Source organism: Lactuca sativa, chromosome 5 (assembly GCF_002870075.4).
Source record: "Lactuca sativa cultivar Salinas chromosome 5, Lsat_Salinas_v11, whole genome shotgun sequence".
NCBI classification, from domain to species: Eukaryota; Viridiplantae; Streptophyta; class Magnoliopsida; order Asterales; family Asteraceae; genus Lactuca; species Lactuca sativa.
Window position 1 is genome coordinate 224,362,142 of NC_056627.2, and position 18,010 is coordinate 224,380,151.

The 18,010-nt window shown below is 39.0% G+C and overlaps 1 protein-coding gene and 1 long non-coding RNA gene across 2 annotated transcripts; both read right to left on the reverse strand.

Moving 5' to 3' along the window:
• Positions 1–2,178: 2,178 nt before the first annotated feature.
• Positions 2,179–5,670, reverse strand: LOC111909249 (probable LRR receptor-like serine/threonine-protein kinase At2g24230). Its single transcript, XM_023905040.3, has one exon. The coding sequence runs from the start codon at positions 4,960–4,962 to the stop codon at positions 2,389–2,391; it is 2,574 nt and encodes an 857-aa protein (XP_023760808.1). The 5' UTR covers positions 4,963–5,670; the 3' UTR covers positions 2,179–2,388.
• An 8,377-nt stretch (positions 5,671–14,047) lies between these two features.
• LOC111909248 (uncharacterized) lies at positions 14,048–16,857 on the reverse strand. The gene is made up of 3 exons (XR_002856148.3): positions 15,429–16,857; positions 14,893–14,953; positions 14,048–14,221 (listed from the first exon to the last, which is right to left on the reverse strand). It is a non-coding gene; the product is annotated as an uncharacterized LOC111909248 (long non-coding RNA).
• Between the last annotated feature and the right edge of the window lie 1,153 nt (positions 16,858–18,010).

Sequence of the window (18,010 nt, forward strand, 5' to 3'; positions counted from 1 at the left end):
TTTTGTCCGTCCTTAGTAACTGCAAGTAGCATGGTACCTTTGAACTTGCCCTTTAGGTGAGCTCCATCTACTACTAGGGTCGGCTTACAAAAATTGACAAAAGCTCGTACCTACAATACATTGTATATCTATTCAAATACACCAAAATAAATATTAAAAAATTAAATTAGGATATGATAATACTAACCGAGCAACCGAGTGCGACGTACAAAAACTCAAAGCGATCATCAGCATCTGTTTTAATATGTGTGACAGTACCCGGATTATGTTTGGCCAAGTTGTGACAATACGCCGGAAGTTTGGTAAAAGAATCCTCTTTCGTACCCCTTAACGACAACAATGCATATTGCTTCGCACGCCATGCCTGATGGTATGAGATATTGATATTCAATTGAGCATTCATATCATTAACAATTTCTTTTCCCCGATAAACTCTCCTATAGTCTTCAGCCAAAACATCAGCAACATATTCACCCAAAACATATTTGTTTGCTTGTCGATGATTAGGTTGCAACAATGTTGAAGAACATGTGTGTACATCAACAAATTTATTCACTTGGAAAAGTCCATCAAAATTTTTAATTGCTTTTGCTCTTAGTAACCAAAAACAATTTTTCGAAACATACACAACTTCATACCTTGATTTGGTGGATCTACTTGTCCTTGTCTGGAAACCTTCTCGAAGACATTTTTTTACCAATACACCGCTTTAAAAGTTCTTTATTCTTAAATATACTCTCACATTGAATCTTTTGAAGATTCATGTCTACCATCTGTGTTGGGATATCTTCATTAATATCAACTGGCCATGCTGGTACAGGGGGCATACCGTGAAAAAGGTTATCGGGAAACTTAGCTTTAACTTCATCACCCAACTCATCTCTATCGGAATTGCTTTGTAGCTCGGTTATATCTAAACATACATCACCAACATCAACATAATGCCCGTAAACATGATTTTTTTCATTTTTTTGACTTGATTTTTTTTTTTCTTTTTAGTTTTATCTACCATACGCCTATTCATAAGTTTAACTTCTTGTTCGACAACATCATCACAACGACCACCCACATGATTAAGATATGTACCAACATCATCATCACCAACAGACTTGTAATTCTCGGGATCCACATAGTGAATAACTGAATAACTAACATTAACATTTTCAGCAACACTGTGAAACTGAGGTACACTAGGAGTATTGAAAGTATCTATCGGATCGTTGCTCCCTTTATAACTGCATAAATTACCAACAAGCTGGTTTCCAATTTCACCACCCCCATTAACCTCCTCAACTTCATCAACCACCACAAACACTTTCACAGCCCTTCCTCCACTACATTTGATTACGTTTATCAACATTCTAACATCCATGTCTTCAACTATAGCTATATAATAATTTAATTCAGGATGGTGGAAACGAAGACTAATTCTATATTTGTCTAACAAACCAATTTTGCTTCTTACCAAAGATACAAAATCACTATAACTAATATACTCAGAAAATATCAAAGCAAGTTCAGAAATACCTCTCTGTGGACATATGTATTCCAGATTAGTTTCATTAACTTGCCATCTCTCACCGGTTACAAAACAAACCAAATATTCAATCATTTTTTAAGCAAATTGTAGAGAGAGTTTCTAAACAAATAACAACCAAAATGATATTTTTTCTACAAAACTTTTTATATAGCAACATGATTTCGTAGTCAAAACAATTCATTTCATAGTCAAACTTAAAAAAAAATAATACAAAAAAAACCACGATTTCGCAGATAGAGTGAGAGTATTTCGCAGATGGACCTATTTCATCTGTGAAATTACCCCTATATATACAGCAAAAATATTAAAAAAAAAAATAATAATTCCACCTGCGAAAGTACAAGCACCTAAAGCACAGCTGTGCTTTAGGTGCTTGTACTTTCGCAGATGAGAAGGTCATTTCGCAGATGGGACCTTCTCATCTGCGAAATTGCTGGCTATTTTTGTAATTTCGATTTTTTTTGGCTATTTTTGTAATGTAATTAGTGTAAATGACTATTTTTGTCATTTTCTCTTGTTTTTAATATCTCTATAAAATTTTATATTAATTTCTTTTAATATAAATATAAACTTGTTTATCCTCGCCGGTAATTTTTTTTTTTGACATTTTCACAAAAAAGGATCATTTGTTTAAACGAAAAGTAAAAAAGAACAGGAAACATTCATTTCATTACGATATACAACTTTTACATCCACGAGTTAACACCATATTTTCTCTTTAGGCTCTTGTTGATTTCTTTCATAAAAAGTAAAAACCATGAATACATATTTCGGCGCCTAAAACTCGTCATCTAACGACAAAACGAGTAACATGAAAACCACATGCAAAAAACCAACTTCAACTTTCTTCACTTCGGTTCAATATCCTTAAGAAGTCCAACAACTTGTTGCATGCTTGGCCGCTTCGCCGGAACATCCGCCGTGCACAGATACCCAATCTTTAACCCCTCCACCATCTGGCCCTCATCCCCGACGCCTCGCATCTTGGGATCTATGGCTATCGAACCATGGTTCATCCTCACAAGTCCTCTGACCCAATCAACTAATCCTGTTGCTTTCAAGTTATCTTCATCTGGATATTCATCCCCCACAGGCTTCTTCCCCGTGATTAACTCAAGAAGAATCACCCCAAATCCATACACATCGGATTTTGGACTGACGGTGGCCTCCGGCGGCGAGTATCCGGTAGACCCACGACCGGTTTCATCAGAAACACCGTTGCCGAAGATTTTAGCGAGCCCAAAGTCCGATAATCTGGGTTCAAGATTATAATCGAGATACACACTACTCGCTTTCACGTCTCGATGAATAATCGGCGGTGAGCATCCGTGGTGGAGGAACGCCAAGGCACGGGCGGTGCCTAGGGCGATCTTGTGCCGGAACCGCCATGTGATCAACAGCGCTTCCGAACCCACGTTTTGGATCCCGTTTTCATCGGTTTCTGTTTCTTCCCATGTATCTGTACTCCAATCTTCAGTCACTTGAACTCCAAGAGGAAGATCGTAAAGCAAATTATGCAAGTTTCCGTTCTCCATGTAATCATAAATCGCGATTCGTTGTTCTCCGGCCAAACAGTATCCCATCAAAGGAACAAGATTCGGGTGTTTGATTCGTCCGAGATACTCGAGCTCTGTTGCAGCTTCTTGGTCAGTCATGGTGGAACCATGGACTAAAACCTTAATCGCGACATGAACCCCACCTCCCAAAACCCCTCTATAAACCGGTCCGAATTGCCCTTCGGCCAAAAGGGTATCCCTGTCGAAATTTGAAGTAGCTGATAAAAGATCCGAGAATGTAAAATTCAACAATGGTTTCTCGAAGATCACAACAGGGACTAAAGATGCAATCTTTACATCTGCTACCCAAGTGGTTGAATCCGTTCTGAATGAAAATGGCCCAGAAATTGCACATTTTTCGGTGTAAGATTCTTGTTTAACATCCCACATTCGCGTTTTTTTCCGACAACCGAAAGCACAGAGTAGCAAACCGACGAGCAAGCAGATTAAAGTGATGGCTAAACCCAAGGCGAGCTTGAGTCCTCTATGTCTATGGATTTTTCTTCTGAAAAGGGTCGGATTTGCAGCGATTGGGCAACCATTTGATGACCCGATGAACGCTGTTTGAAGGGTTTCGAGTGAAAACTCTGAATCACAAAGGGTTAAGTTGTTGTAAGAGAAGTTGAATCTTTCCATCCATGGAAGTTTTTGCAAGAGAGATAACGGTATGTCTCCCGTTAAGTTATTGTTTGAGAGATCGAGATTTTGCAGGGTTTTGAAGCTTAGAAGTGGGAGTTTACCAGAAAGATGATTACTTGAAAGATCGAGCGTTTTTAAATGATTCAACTTCGAAATCCCATCACCAATTCGATTGATTAAATTGGTTTTTGACAAGTTAAGGTACTCTAAATTATGGAGTTCATCGATGTGGATGAAACTTTGTTTCGAAAATCTGTTCTTCGCGAGATTAAGGTGTTTGAGATTATGAGCTTGACTTAAATTACTGAAAAACATTCCGCTAATCTGGTTATCGGACAAATCAAGATGAACTAAACGAGACCAATCGAAGGAAGAACTGAAATTTACCTGAGAAATATGACCTTCGAAATGATTACTACTTAAATCAACCACCTCTAATGGCCCTTTAAAGATTTCAACAACAGCACCCGTGAAAAGATTCTTGGAAATATTCAAATAAGTTAATGAAACCATCTTTGAAAAATCCGAACCCCTTCCTCTGATTCCATTTCCAGCAAGATTCAAGCTTTTGAGCTTCGGAAATGCAGTGTCAAAACCATCAGGAAGACTCCCATGGAAACTATTCATAGAAAAGTCGATAGATATCAACGAGTGGCAACGTATGATCCCTAATGGAACGATTGATTCGAACTGATTTCGATTGAGATTAAGAACTTGTAAACTGGGAAGAGAATCGAAAGAATCAGGGAGACTCCCGGAGAAATTGTTGAAAGAAAGGTCAAGTTTTTCGAGAGATTCAAAGTTGTCAATGTTAGATGGGAGATTAACGGAGAATTTGTTGTTTGAAAGATTGAGCGTTTTGAGTGAAACCAAACTCCAAAAATCGGATGAGAAATCAGTGATTTGATTACTGTTTAAATCGAGAATTTGAAGGTTTTTGAGTTTGCCAATGGTGTTATCGGGAATTGGACCAGTGAGTCCCAAATTAGGAGCAACAAGACCAATGACATTTTGTTGTTTGGCGTCACAAAACACAAACTGCCATGAACAAACAGATGAAGATAGATTGAAAACATGAGAAGATGAAGAATTTCTACCCATTTTTTCAAAGAAACTAGAGATGAAGAACTCATCTGTATTGGGTATTAACTGTTCTTGTTGTTGGCCAAGGTTTGACTTCAAGAAAAGTGTTAGAATCAAAATGGAACCCAACAAAGCAAAACCCATTTCTGAAATCAGCTAAACAAAGAGAGGAAGAGTCAATTCTTTTTATCACCCTTCCAAGCACCTTTTCACCTCATTAATGTTTATCACATTAACTGCAAAACCAACCCACCTGCCACCTGCCACCACCACCACCGCAATCTGCTATCCTGAAGATTCGGGTGTTTCAAGGAAAATACTCATCTGATCGAAGAAGCCAAAAGAGAAAACAGGGAAATTTAAAAACTTTTTGTCTTTGTGTTAAAAGGGCATGCGAAAAGGGTTCAAACTTTGGATGAAAAAGAAGAAAAGGGAGGGAGAGATGTTGGGAATGGAGATTTTGGCAGTTTTTTTTAGTGAAAAGAGTGAGTGGAGAGATTGTGGAGACCGGAGGGAGTTCATAAATGTGCCAAGGGTTGGTGAACGTATCAGATAAAGCTATTATGGTATTCAATGATGCAATACTGTGTGCGTTTTGAGTGTGTTTTGGTGTGTGTGTGTGGTAGACATCATTTTTACTCAAGTTGTTTATGTTTTTTTTTTTTTTAATCATCAAATTTGGAAGTAATAATGGGTAGAAATTCACCTTTTTAGAAAGCAAAAAGGAAAAGGTTGATATGATATTAAGAGGTAATAAACTTTGGAATTTATATAAAATAATACAATATATTTTTTGGTGTATACGATCTCTTAATAGTTATTTATTTATTTATTTTGTATATGTATTACTAACTTTGGATTTTATATAAAATAATTCAACTTTTTTTTTTTGTAAAAACGAAAAAATTATTAATATTGTAACTATGTTATACTTAAAGGTTTTTATGGTTTAATCCGATAGCCACAATGAAACTATTCACCGAAATAAATTAATCATCGTCCGGACACTATTTTTCGCGGCCGTTTTGCGCGTGCACACGTCTAGTGTGTGTGTGTGTGTATATATATATATATATATATATATATATATATATATATATATGTAACATCCGGATATCCAGGTATGAGAATTTGAGTATTTTATATTGGGAAATGAGGAGACCCGACGAGTTGACGCCTCAACTCGTCGAGTAGGATCGTGTTTTGGGACCAGTTTAATGAAGGGACTCGACAAGTCGGGTATTTGGACTCGCCGAGTCGGCACTGTCAAGGAAAACCCTAATTGTCCGGGTTTGGGACCTATTTAAAGGCCCTTATGGCCTTCAGTGGCGGCCACCTACACCTTTGAGAGACTCCTATCGAACCAGAGAGCTGAGAGAGTGAAGAAGAGCCATTTTGGAGCATTCTTGAGGTGGTTGTGCAATGGAGTAGTCATTTCCAGAAAAGGGAGGTCAAGGGGGGTGTCGATTCAGATCTTCTGAGCTTGCATCTTCACCATAGAGGTATCAAATCGTTCTCCCTTTTCTGTTTTGGGTAAGATTGGTGATTTTAGGGTTTTCTAGCTTCTTTTATGGCTTGATTTGTGGAGTATAGTGTCCCATTGAGTGTGAAGCCATATATCTGGACCCAAAGAGGTCTAGAGAGTCCCTTCCATCCTGCTTTATGCATTCTATTTGGAGTTTTGAGCTAGGGTTGTTATGTAATGAAGGGTTTCACCCAAATGAGCTTGTAGAACCTTGCATGAGTGCCCAAGGTTTGACCTTTTCGTGGTTATTGGCTTTGAGGGAGTTAGATCTATGGTTTGGTGAAGCAGATCTGACCTCAGAAGGTCAGATGAGGGTTGTCATGGGAGCAACTCGCCGAGTCCATAGGCAGACTCGACGAGTCGAGTCGGGGTTGCCCCGCGTTTTGTTGCCGAGTAACTCGACGAGTGGAGAGGGAACTCGTCGTGTCTAAGAGGTTTAAAAAGGATTTAGAGAATGTGTGGTATTTTGAGGTTCACAGAGTAGGGTCCACGGACCCACAGAGTTATAGCCTCGAGTGGCTAATATGTGTTATGTGTGGTATTTTGGGGAACTCACTAAGCTTCGTGATTACAGTGTTTTGTGTTATGTGTTTCAGGTTTCTCTCAGGATCACGGGACGGCACCGGCTCGATTGTACACACCGGAGAAAGAGTCATGTTTTGAGGATCCTGGTTTATTATGCAAGTGAAAATGGAGTTATGTTTTGTAATTCGATTATGAATGAGATTTTAAGCAAAGTGTTTTTAAGAATTAAACGATTATTTTTAAATGAAAAATTGTTTTGAAATTTTCGGTGTTACAAGTTGGTATCAGAGCCTTGTTTTGAGGGATTCGGATGCGCCTTCGGGTAAATCTGGACTCAACTGAGGAAGTAAGAAAAGTTTTCAAAGAAATAATTTTCTAAAGCAAATAAGAGTTCAAAGAGAAAGCGAGAAAGAGCAGTGTGTACAATTAGTCAGAGCCCGAACAGTGATTTCCCAAAATACCCTTACTTTTGTGTTATGAGATATTTATGATGCACTTTATGAGAAATTATTGCATGCTAGAGACAGGCTAGGTATTCCATATCTTAGGACTAGAGTGGCCTGATTTGTGATGCCTTAGCCTAGGAATTGTTGTTATATGCAATGTGCTTTTGAGTATGTGATGAGTGAGAATATTTAGTTGGAATCCTTTAGGGGATTTGAGTAGAGGAGTAATCTAGGGGAGATACCTAGATAAGTACCGTGGTACTTAGCGAAAGAATAGTTAGAACCCGCAAGGGGAAGAGTTGCAGAGTTTGGTGGTACTTTCGAGGATGAGCAGAGCAAGCGGAGTTATCACCCAGAGTGAGTCATATATATTCTTCGATGCTCGAATGCTGCTTGCTTCGTGCTTTGTGGAACTCTCGATGATGGGAGTCAGCTACCAAGCGAATATGACGATATTTAGGAGGTAGATGGCTGGCATCATTAAGAGCTCTTCAGCAGCTGATGGCAGAGAAGTGTGGGAATCTAGGAAGAGCCTAGGGAGTAACCTTAGCCAGATGAGTGCGTTAGCAGAGTAGAAAATTTCGCTGAGGAGCGAGCGCGCGACGGAATTGGTGAACGAAAAGGTCGAGCAGCTACTTAGGAGCTCCGGGATAGTCCGTGTGGAAAGTATGGGTAGATGTGGCAGGTAGTATGGGCCCGTACTACTGAAAGTAGAGGACCCATACTTGATACAGGGAGTATTCTGAAGGTTCTAATGAGCGGATGGAGGAGTGATGTTATGGTTCGAGTACCATACATCGGAGCGTATTGAGGAGTGATGTTATGGTTCGAGTACCATACATCGGAGCAGATTGAGGAGTGATGTTATGGTTCGAGTACCATACATCGGAGCGGATGGAGGAGTGATGTTATGGTTCGAGTACCATACATCTGAGCGTATTGAGGAGTGATGTTATGGTTCGAGTACCATACATCGGAGCAGATTGAGGAGTGATGTTATGGTTCGAGTACCATACATCGGAGCGGATTGAGGAGTGATGTTGTGGTTCGAGTACCATACATCGGAGCGGATTGAGGAGTGATGTTATGGTTCGAGTACCATACATTGGAGCGGATTGAGGAGTGATGTTATGGTTCGAGTACCATACATCGGAGCGGATTGAGGAGTGATGTTATGGTTCGAATACCATACATCAGAGCGGATCGAGGAGTGAAGTTATGGTTCGAGTACCATACACCGGAGCATATTGAGAAGAGATGTCATGGTATGAGTACCATGGTTTGTAGTGAATGATGCTTGTGGTTCTTCGGTTATCCGGTCACGATTGATGAGGTAGAGATTGGACGCTATGGGTTTTAGGCATGTGGGCCATGATTGAGTTCGAAGAGGCATCCCTTAAGAGGGAGGTCGAGAGCCTTTCAGAGTATTTTGGTAAGGAGTCAGAGGGAGGGGAGAATTTCGGTCTGAGTTGAGCAATCAGTCGATAGAGGAGATGTCACCTTCTATGACCTGGGTGGTGCTATTTATGTTCGTGCACGGAACATGAGAGGAATAATGTTTAAGTTTTGGGTTGGGGGTAAACCCTACAGGTTGCCATTGATGATGATTTTCCATCAGAGTATCAGGTAGCATGTGTGCCGCGAGGCAGTGATTTACCATGAGCGGATAGTCAGTTGGGACTGAGATAGTCGAGGACCACGTTACACCTATTTGAGTATAGTAGGGCGTATTGTAGAGGTATCAGTGGGGAGTCCAGTCGAGTTAATTAGTGCAATGGTTTTTCTATCTATGTTGGGTATTGAATATGGGAGTGGGTCCCTGTTCTTAGGATGATCCATGTGTTGGAACTTCGGTTGATGAGTCGAGGTGGGGGAGTATGATGATTTCGTGGTCCAGTCTATGAGTCAGTGATGTTATTGGACAGTTGAGTTGTTTGGAATTGGATTGGTACGAGACTTGGAACGACTAGAGGCAGTCGTGAAGAGAAGTTCTTGAGGATTTCATCTGAGGTTCAGAGTTATGAGATCGATTGATTTCCTTAAAGGGGATTATCGGGCGTTGCGTAGCACTTTCCAGGGGCAGGTGCGTTATTGCTGGTGAAAATAGTTTGTGAGGTTGTTGATGTGTCAGATAGTGATGGTTCGAACCCTAAGTAGGGGAGAACCGGGTGGTTTATTGTGAGAACCATAGATTTGTGCAAGAGCGGTTAGGGGCTGGATACAGAAACCTGCGGCTTGAATTCATGAGATCAGGGTCATTGGTGATCAAGGAAAGGTGCAGGGTGAGATAATGCATGTGGTATATGTCTGAGAGAAGGATGGGTGTCTCTACGGCAGGTGGTCAATGGTCAGGAATCTGGTGGTGGTCAGAGTCGTTTCAAGTGGAAGACTCGTAATGATGGTATGGGCAGTTGAGAACTTCTGGGTTGAAATATGGGTAGAAGATTGTTGAGTAGCCAACTCCCGGGTTGGGATGTGTATTCTTGCTTGGATTTTGAGCAGTAGTGGAAAGGGTTTCGGAGGATCATCAGTGTGTTCTGAAGAGTTAGCGCCCTCCTTGTATTCCAATTGAGTGTTTGGATGCACTGAAGTTGCGCATTGAGTGAAATAGGAAATTGTTATGGGATTCAGAGGAAATGTATTGTTGTATGTGTATGGTGCTGGGAGTAAGGGAATCAGTGGTAGAGGCAGGACATTGTGATGCTCTGTTAGGGTGTTCCGTGGTTTCCGCGTATAACGTCCTGATTTCGGAGTTATTTAAAGTCTTGGGTTTAAGATGACTAGTGATGTATCATGTATCCACGATTCCAGTGGGAGCCCTTCATGTATTGTCATCAAGAGGGATTATTTAAGGAAGTGGATCTCCGCATAGGTAGGTTCTGTGTTATGGCGGTTGCCGCCAGAGTCTGTAATGCATATCGGGGCAAGTGTGTGTGTAACTATCTATGATAGTCTTCGGTGCATGAGTTAGTGAACATAGTGTGGCGTTGTAATGAGAATGAGAGTATAGGGTGAAGCTACGGGGAGCCGTAGTAATCACCAGTTAGAGGGTGTTGTGATGCTACGGGGAGCCGTAGTACTCACAAGTCAGAGAGAGAGAGAGAGAGAGAGTTGTGATGCTACAGGGAGCCGTAGTATTCACCAGTCAGAGGGTGTTGTGATGCTACGGGGAGCCGTAGTACTCACAAGTCAGAGGGAGGGAGTCGTGGTACTACGGGGAGCCATAGTACTCACTAGGTAGTTGGCGTTGTGATACTACGGGGAGTTGTAGTACTCACTAGTCAGAGGTTGTCGTATTGTTGCGGGAAGCCATAGTACCCACTAGACGGCAAGAGAGTGTGATGATGGAGTGTTCTCCGATAAGTGCATGATGCAGAAGAATTTTAGGCTTGAGTAGCCCTAGTGTTGAGTTTTTGGAGCCTAGTGGTTAAACTGGGGCGAGGTTGGGGTCTCTGTCTCTGTCGGGAGGGTCAGCGAGGCGCGCGGGAGAATATGCGCAGCAGACGCCAGAGGTTAGAGCTGAGTCGATCTTCGATTGGATTGTATTTTTTTTATGAGGAAAAGGGAATTTCATGACTTGCGTGTCACTGGGCCGTGATAGTGGCCACGGGGAGGAAGTTAGTGAGATATTTTGGATCATGTTATGTGTGACCTGTGGGGGTTCAGCTGTGGGGCCAAAAGTTGATCTGGTGCTCGGTATCGAAGATGAATATGAGAAATGAGCTAGAGTTTACCATGGTGATGTCTATGGACACTTCAGAGTGAGCGAGCGATTCAAACGCTCGAGGATATGTTTCGGGCATGTGTATTAGATTTTGGGGGGAAATTATGGCCTGTATTTGCCCTTGGCAGAGTTTTTCTACAACAACAGCCATCATTAGTGCATTAGTATGCCGCCATTTGAGCTGTTGTAGGGAAGGGGGTATCGGACCCCATTTGCTGGGGAGAGGTAGAGCAACCTGTGATGGGAAGTATAGAGATCGTGCTTCAGACGTCAGAGCAGATACATCAGGTCAGGCAGAGGGTGTTGACCGCTCAGAGTCGCCAGAAGAGTTATGCGGACAGGTGCCGGTCCGAGCTCGAATTTTTGGTCGGTGACTTTGTACTCCTGAAGGTCTCTCCTTGGAAAGGAGTGATCCGATTCAGGAAGAGGGGCAAGGTGGGACCCTGATATATCGGTCGTTTTCGGGTGATCGCGAGGGTAGGCAGGGTAGCCTACCGGTTGGAGCTACCTGCAGAGCTAGGTCAGATCCATGGCACTTTCCATGTGTCGCTGCTGCGAAAGTGTATAGCCTAGGAGTCGGCAGTAGTGCCATTAAAGGATATTCAGGTGGATGTGGGCCTGAACTACGTTGAGAGACCGGTGGCTATTCGGGATCGAAAGATCAAGGTTCTGAGGAACAAAGAGGTGCCTCTGGTGCAGGTCCAGTGGCAACACCGGAAGGGGTCAGAGCTTACTTGGGAGCCGGAGCGTGAGATGCGTGAGCAGCATCCAGAGTTTTTTCCAGAGTGAGACTTCGAGGGCGAAGTCTGATTTTAGTGGGGGAGAATTGTAACATCCGGATATCCAGGTATGGGAATTTGAGTATTTTATATTGGGGAATGAGGAGACTCGGCGAGTTGACGCCTCAACTCGTTGAGTAGGATCGCGTTTTGGGGACCAGTTTAATGAAGGGACTCGACGAGTCGGGTATTTGGACTTGTTGAGTCGGCGCTGTCAAGGAAAACCCTAATTGTCCGGGTTTGGGACCTATTTAAAGGCCCTTATGGCCTTCAGTGGCGGCCACCTACACCTTTGAGAGACTCCTATCGAAGCAGAGAGCTGAGAGAGTGAAGAAGAGCCATTTTGGAGCATTCTTGAGGTGGTTGTGCAATGGAGTAGTCATTTCCAGCAAAGGGAGGTCAAGGGGGGGTGTCGATTCAGAGCTTCTGAGTTTGCATCTTCACCATAGAGGTATCAAATCGTTCTCCCTTTTCTGTTTTGGGTAAGATTGGTGATTTTAGGGTTTTCTAGCTTCTTTTATGGCTTGATTTGTGGAGTATAGTGTCCCATTGAGTGTGAAGCCATATATCTGGACCCAAAGAGGTCTAGAGAGTCCCTTCCATCCTGCTTTATGCATTCTATTTGGAGTTTTGAGCTAGGGTTGTTATGTAATGAAGGGTTTCACCCAAATGAGCTTGTAGAACCTTGCATGAGTGCCCAAGGTTTGACCTTTTCGTGGTTATTGGCTTTGAGGGAGTTAGATCTATGGTTTGGTGAAGCAGATCTGACCTCAGAAGGTCAGATGAGGGTTGTCATGGGAGCAACTCGCCGAGTCCATAGGCAGACTCGACGAGTCGAGTCGGGGTTGCCCCGCGTTTTGTTGCCGAGTAACTCGACGAGTGGAGAGGGAACTCGTCGTGTCTAAGAGGTTTAAAAAGGATTTAGAGAACCCGCATGGACTCGCCGAGTCACTCTTGTGTACTCGCCGAGTCTGGTCAGTGTTGACCGTTGACTTGAGTTGTCTTATGTTGACTTTGGGAGTTTTGGTCAACAGAGGTAATAGAGGTCAGGGATGGGTAAAATGGTCTTTTACCCATTACATGACTAGAGAGGGAAAGATTAACCGCCGTTTAATTAGAGTTGGGACTTCGAGTATTAATTAGAGATATTTGCCTTATGTGTTATGCGGTGGTGAGTCCGAGGTTCGCATGTGCAGATAATTGCTTTCTGATTGCCAGGTGAGTCTTCTCACTATACTTTACCTTGAGTAGGTAACCAGAGTTATGTGACATAGTATTTGTATGCTGTGTATGTTATGTGTTGTACTGCATTATTTCTATGTGATTTATGCTGTGCATGTTTACAGAGTTAGAACCGGAAGGTTCCCAAAGTTAGAACCGGAAGGTTCACAGAGTAGGGTCCACGGACCCACAGAGTTATAGCCTCGAGTGGCTAATATGTGTTATGTGTGGTATTTTGGGGAACTCACTAAGCTTCATGCTTACAGTGTTTTGTGTTATGTGTTTCAGGTTTCTCTCAGGATCACGGGACGGCACCGGCTCGATTGTACACACCGGAGAAAGAGTCTTGTTTTGAGGATCCTGGTTTATTATGCAAGTGAAAATGGAGTTATGTTTTGTAATTCGATTATGAATGAGATTTTAAGCAAAGTGTTTTTAAGAATTAAACGATTATTTTTAAATGAAAAATTGTTTTGAAATTTTCGGTTTTACAATATATATATATATATATATATATATATATATATATATATATATATATATATATATATATATATGAGTGAGATCCGTTAAGAACTCATAGTTTTCCGAGAACTAAAGGTGGAGTGTTGGATCAAAATTAACTCGTTAAGGGCATGATCGTCATCATACCAATCCGATGTAATTTTTTGTATTATTAGAAATATTAATAAAAAGCTCTCAAATTAACATTATAAAATAAATTTTTAGATTTTTTTTATAAAAAAATAATTTTTGTTTTTATTAAATTGCTGATTTTTTACGTTTTTTAGAAAACATAAAATTTTAAAAAAAAGTTGGATTTTTTTTAAAACTGCATTTTTTTAAAAAACAGGAAATTTTTAAAAATTTGTAAATTTTAAAAAAAATGGAATATTAAAAAAAAACTATATTTTTTTAACCAAAAAATCAATGTTTTAGGAGCATATATGCATATTTTTTGAAGTACACGTATATATATTTTATACTATAATACTCGTAAATAAATCATAAAAAACCAATTTTTATTTACTAATTTATAAACACAATGGTATAAGTATTTTATTCCATACAAAAAAAATGCTACAAAATTTCAAAGCGCTTTCATGTCTTTGTGTCAAGATTTATATATTTTCTTCAATTTATCACTTTTCACTCTTCAATTTTTTCCAATATTCTTCCAAATCTATAAGAAAATTAAAAAGATATTGATTAATGCAAAAACATTCACAAAAAACATATGTATAAATCATGTAAGGTTCATAAGTGATTATTTCATGTAAGATTCACATGTGATTGTATTTTTTAAGATTCATTTGTGATTTACATTTGAATAACTTGTAATTCATATGTGATTCATTTGTAATTTACATGTTATTCATATGTGAAATACATGTGATTTACATGTGAATAATGTAATTCATATGTGACTCACTTGTGATTTACATGTGAATCACATGTGATTTACACGTGAATCGTGTAATTCATATGTGATTAACTTGTTATTTACATGTGAATCACATGTTATTTACATGTGAATCACATGTAATTCATATGTGATTCACTTGTGATTTACATGTGAATCACATGTGATTTATATGTGATTCACTTGTGATTTATATGTGAATCATATTTGATTTACATGTGAATCACATTTGATTTACATGTGAATCACATGTAATTAGAAGGCTAAAATATCCACTTATATGTATTGAAAAAAAATCAGTTACATATATTTACAATAAAAGCAAAATATCCCTTTATCATCATTTCATAAGCAATTCAAATTGAATTCTCTTTTTTAGTACCAAATTAGAAGCACTTGTAAATTTGATTTAAGGTTAAAACACCACCAACCAATATAAAGAAACCTTCTTTCTCATCCGCTTTACTTCATGGCTAGTGTCGATCATAACGCCTGCTCATAAGTTTTCAAATTTAATTACAATGGGATCAGATGAATAGAGATGTTATCTAATATAAGGGACTGATTTATGGACTGGAATGAACATGTAATGGAATGAGCCCTTACAATCCATAACCTTGGTTGGCCTCCAGGAATAAAATAAGTGTTCATACTTTAACTATAATAAACAACTTTTATACACAAAAATAAAATTACTTATATAATCTTCAATAATATTTTTATGTTTTTAAATAATTTCAAACTTCAATTATACTCTTTTTTTTTTATTTTCCAAAAATAACAAAAATATTATTTACACTAATTGAAATACATAAATGTAGTCGTGTATCTTTATTTGTTTAAAAATTTAGTTTCAAAAATATTTTTTTTTATGTTTTCTAATTACCTTCCTCATTCCATTCCTTTGTGATTCCATTCCATCATATATACCAAACACTAATAAGTAAATTTTTTTTAAAAAAGATACCTTTGACGATCATAATCCCGAGCACGTTCCCTTGAGCGTGACCTCGATCATTCTCATTCTACTGTATGTAAAGACTCGATCATAATCTCATTCTATACAGATTAGAGATAACACTTGAATTGAAAACTGAATGGAAAGAAAAACTTATGAAAGATGAGAGATGTTTAAAGCGTGAATTGAGCGCATCCCGAGTTGTTCATTGTTGCATGTGTAATCATAGAAATAAGAAAGTGCAAAGTAATCAAAGACAAGATTGCGGTCAAGCGGGTATGTGTTCAACTATCATTGATCCCTGAAGCATATTCCGGTCATGTATGTCCCTGGTGGAAGCGGAGTTGCTAGAGCATTTCCATCTCCAGGTCCTAAGTTTGGTGGCAACATGGACTTACAATCTACTTTAATGCAAGAAGAACATAAAGAATATCAACACATATATGATAATTATTAACTTGAAAACCATTACACCCTAGAGCAAGAGCTCCAGACATATATGTTTAGTAAGATCATTTCAAGGAGGTAAGCAAACATGTGAGAGAAGATATGAATATTAATCCTACCCTGAACAAACATAACTACATATGGAAAAAACATCAAACACCTTCTGGGAATTCCAGAAAAAAATCAATTTGAATTCATCACCAACAGGTCAACATCAACAAATCCTGAGGAAAATGATGATAACCACCATAATCAGTTACTCTAGCTGGATTCATCAGCAACAATTTGCATTGTTTATGAAATGAGTTGAGGTAGATATAAGTGATTAGTTAGATAACCTTCACATCTCACTCTCACCCTCACCCTCGTATGGTAACCAAAATATACTAAATTAAAGCATTTGTTGGAATAACCGAGATCAAAATGTAAAAGCAGCATGAAACATTAGAATCTAACCGTACACCGATGATTGATTTGGACGATTACAAGGTCACAGGAGCTGATAAAAAATTTAATTTCAAATTTCATTCATACAGGGACGTCAGAGATAACTCTTTATGAGAAAACATCTCGTTGGAACTCTAGAACAACTTTCACCTTCATCTTCTTTCGATCTTCAACACATCAGGTGAAATTTGATATTGGAACTATAAGGCGGCAAACTCATGACCGATGTCAGGCATTGGAAGGGTGGAGGCGATGATAAATTAAGGATCTAGAGAATTAGGAGAGTAGATGAGATGGGTCAAAATATGGAAGTGGTAAGGAAACATCGTATAAGAACATCAGCGAGGAGGTGAGGCGACGATGTAAGGAGATCTCTCACCAGAGGCAACATCGAGGTCATCAATTCTATCGGAATTTGTTCGTGATTAGAAGGCAGGGCAGAGGGAGAAGAGGAGAGATCTTTGAAGATCTGCAGGTGTGACATTGGTTTTTAAGAGAGAGAAAGAGAGAAAGAAAGAGTTTGGATGTATTTCAATGTCGATAACACCCCTGGCTAAGAAAAACATAGATACCTCCGTCTCTATTTTTTTTCACAGTTATTTACAAAACTGCCATTAGAAATCACCGCCTTCCATTTTTTTGATCTAATGGTCTAAAATTAGTTCTCGGATTCTCGAAAAACTATAAGTTCACAAATGATCATTCCTATACATACATACATGTATATATATATATATATATATATATATATATATATAATATTTATTAATTAAAGGAAAATCTCTCATAAATGGTTTATGTGGTTTTCAAAAAAATTGTTCTTAAATTTTTAGGTTATCAAGAATGGCCCTTTGGTTCAAATTTTTTGAATAGAGGGTCATTTATGTATATAAAAAGACATTTATACAATTTTAAATTTATTTTAGACTTTCTTTAATCAAATTTTAATTTTAAAAAGTAAGAAAATAAGATGGACCCCTGTCAGGTGCATTTCATGCATCTATTTTGCAGAAACATCTCATCATTAGTGTTTTTGTAACGTCCCGAAAATCCAAGATAAAATTTTCATTTTTAAAACAATAATTTATATAAAAAATTCTTCTCAAACCATTCAAGATAAAAATATCATTTAAACATCAGAGTAAAAATAATCAATGCGAAATTACACTTTGGGGGATGTTGTGCAGTCACGTCGGACCTTTTCCTTTCGAAACGTAAGTACTTGAAACCATAAACATAAACTGTAAGCACAAAGCTTAGCGAATTCCCCAAAATACCACATACCATACATATCCTTGGGCTTATCCCTCACATTGGGCCCAACCCACAATAATGGGCCTCGCCCAACATACCATGCGAGAGTCACAAAGGCAACTATCATATAATAGATTCTAGTGTGCCGAAATTGGTGCATTCGACCCACGGGTATAGTCACAAAGACTACAAAACTCACAATTGATCTCCAACACTATTTTCTTGCTTATGCAATATCATTAAAATACATTGTATAACTAAACACTCGTTCAACTTACCTTTGAACTAAATATTGACAAAACTTAGTTTGTAACTAGACCAAATCACAACACATGCAGTTCCATTTTAGTACAGTGTTCCTGCTCATACAATACTACGGGGTATGACTATACCCTTTTTCACCTTATTTGGAACTAGGCATCCTTTATACGTTTTAGTTTAAA

What these genes read in the sequence shown, in the direction of transcription:
- LOC111909249 (XM_023905040.3), bottom strand. Translation starts at nt 4,962, where the DNA reads ATGGGTTTTGCTTTGTTGGGTTCCATTTTGATTCTAACACTTTTCTTG.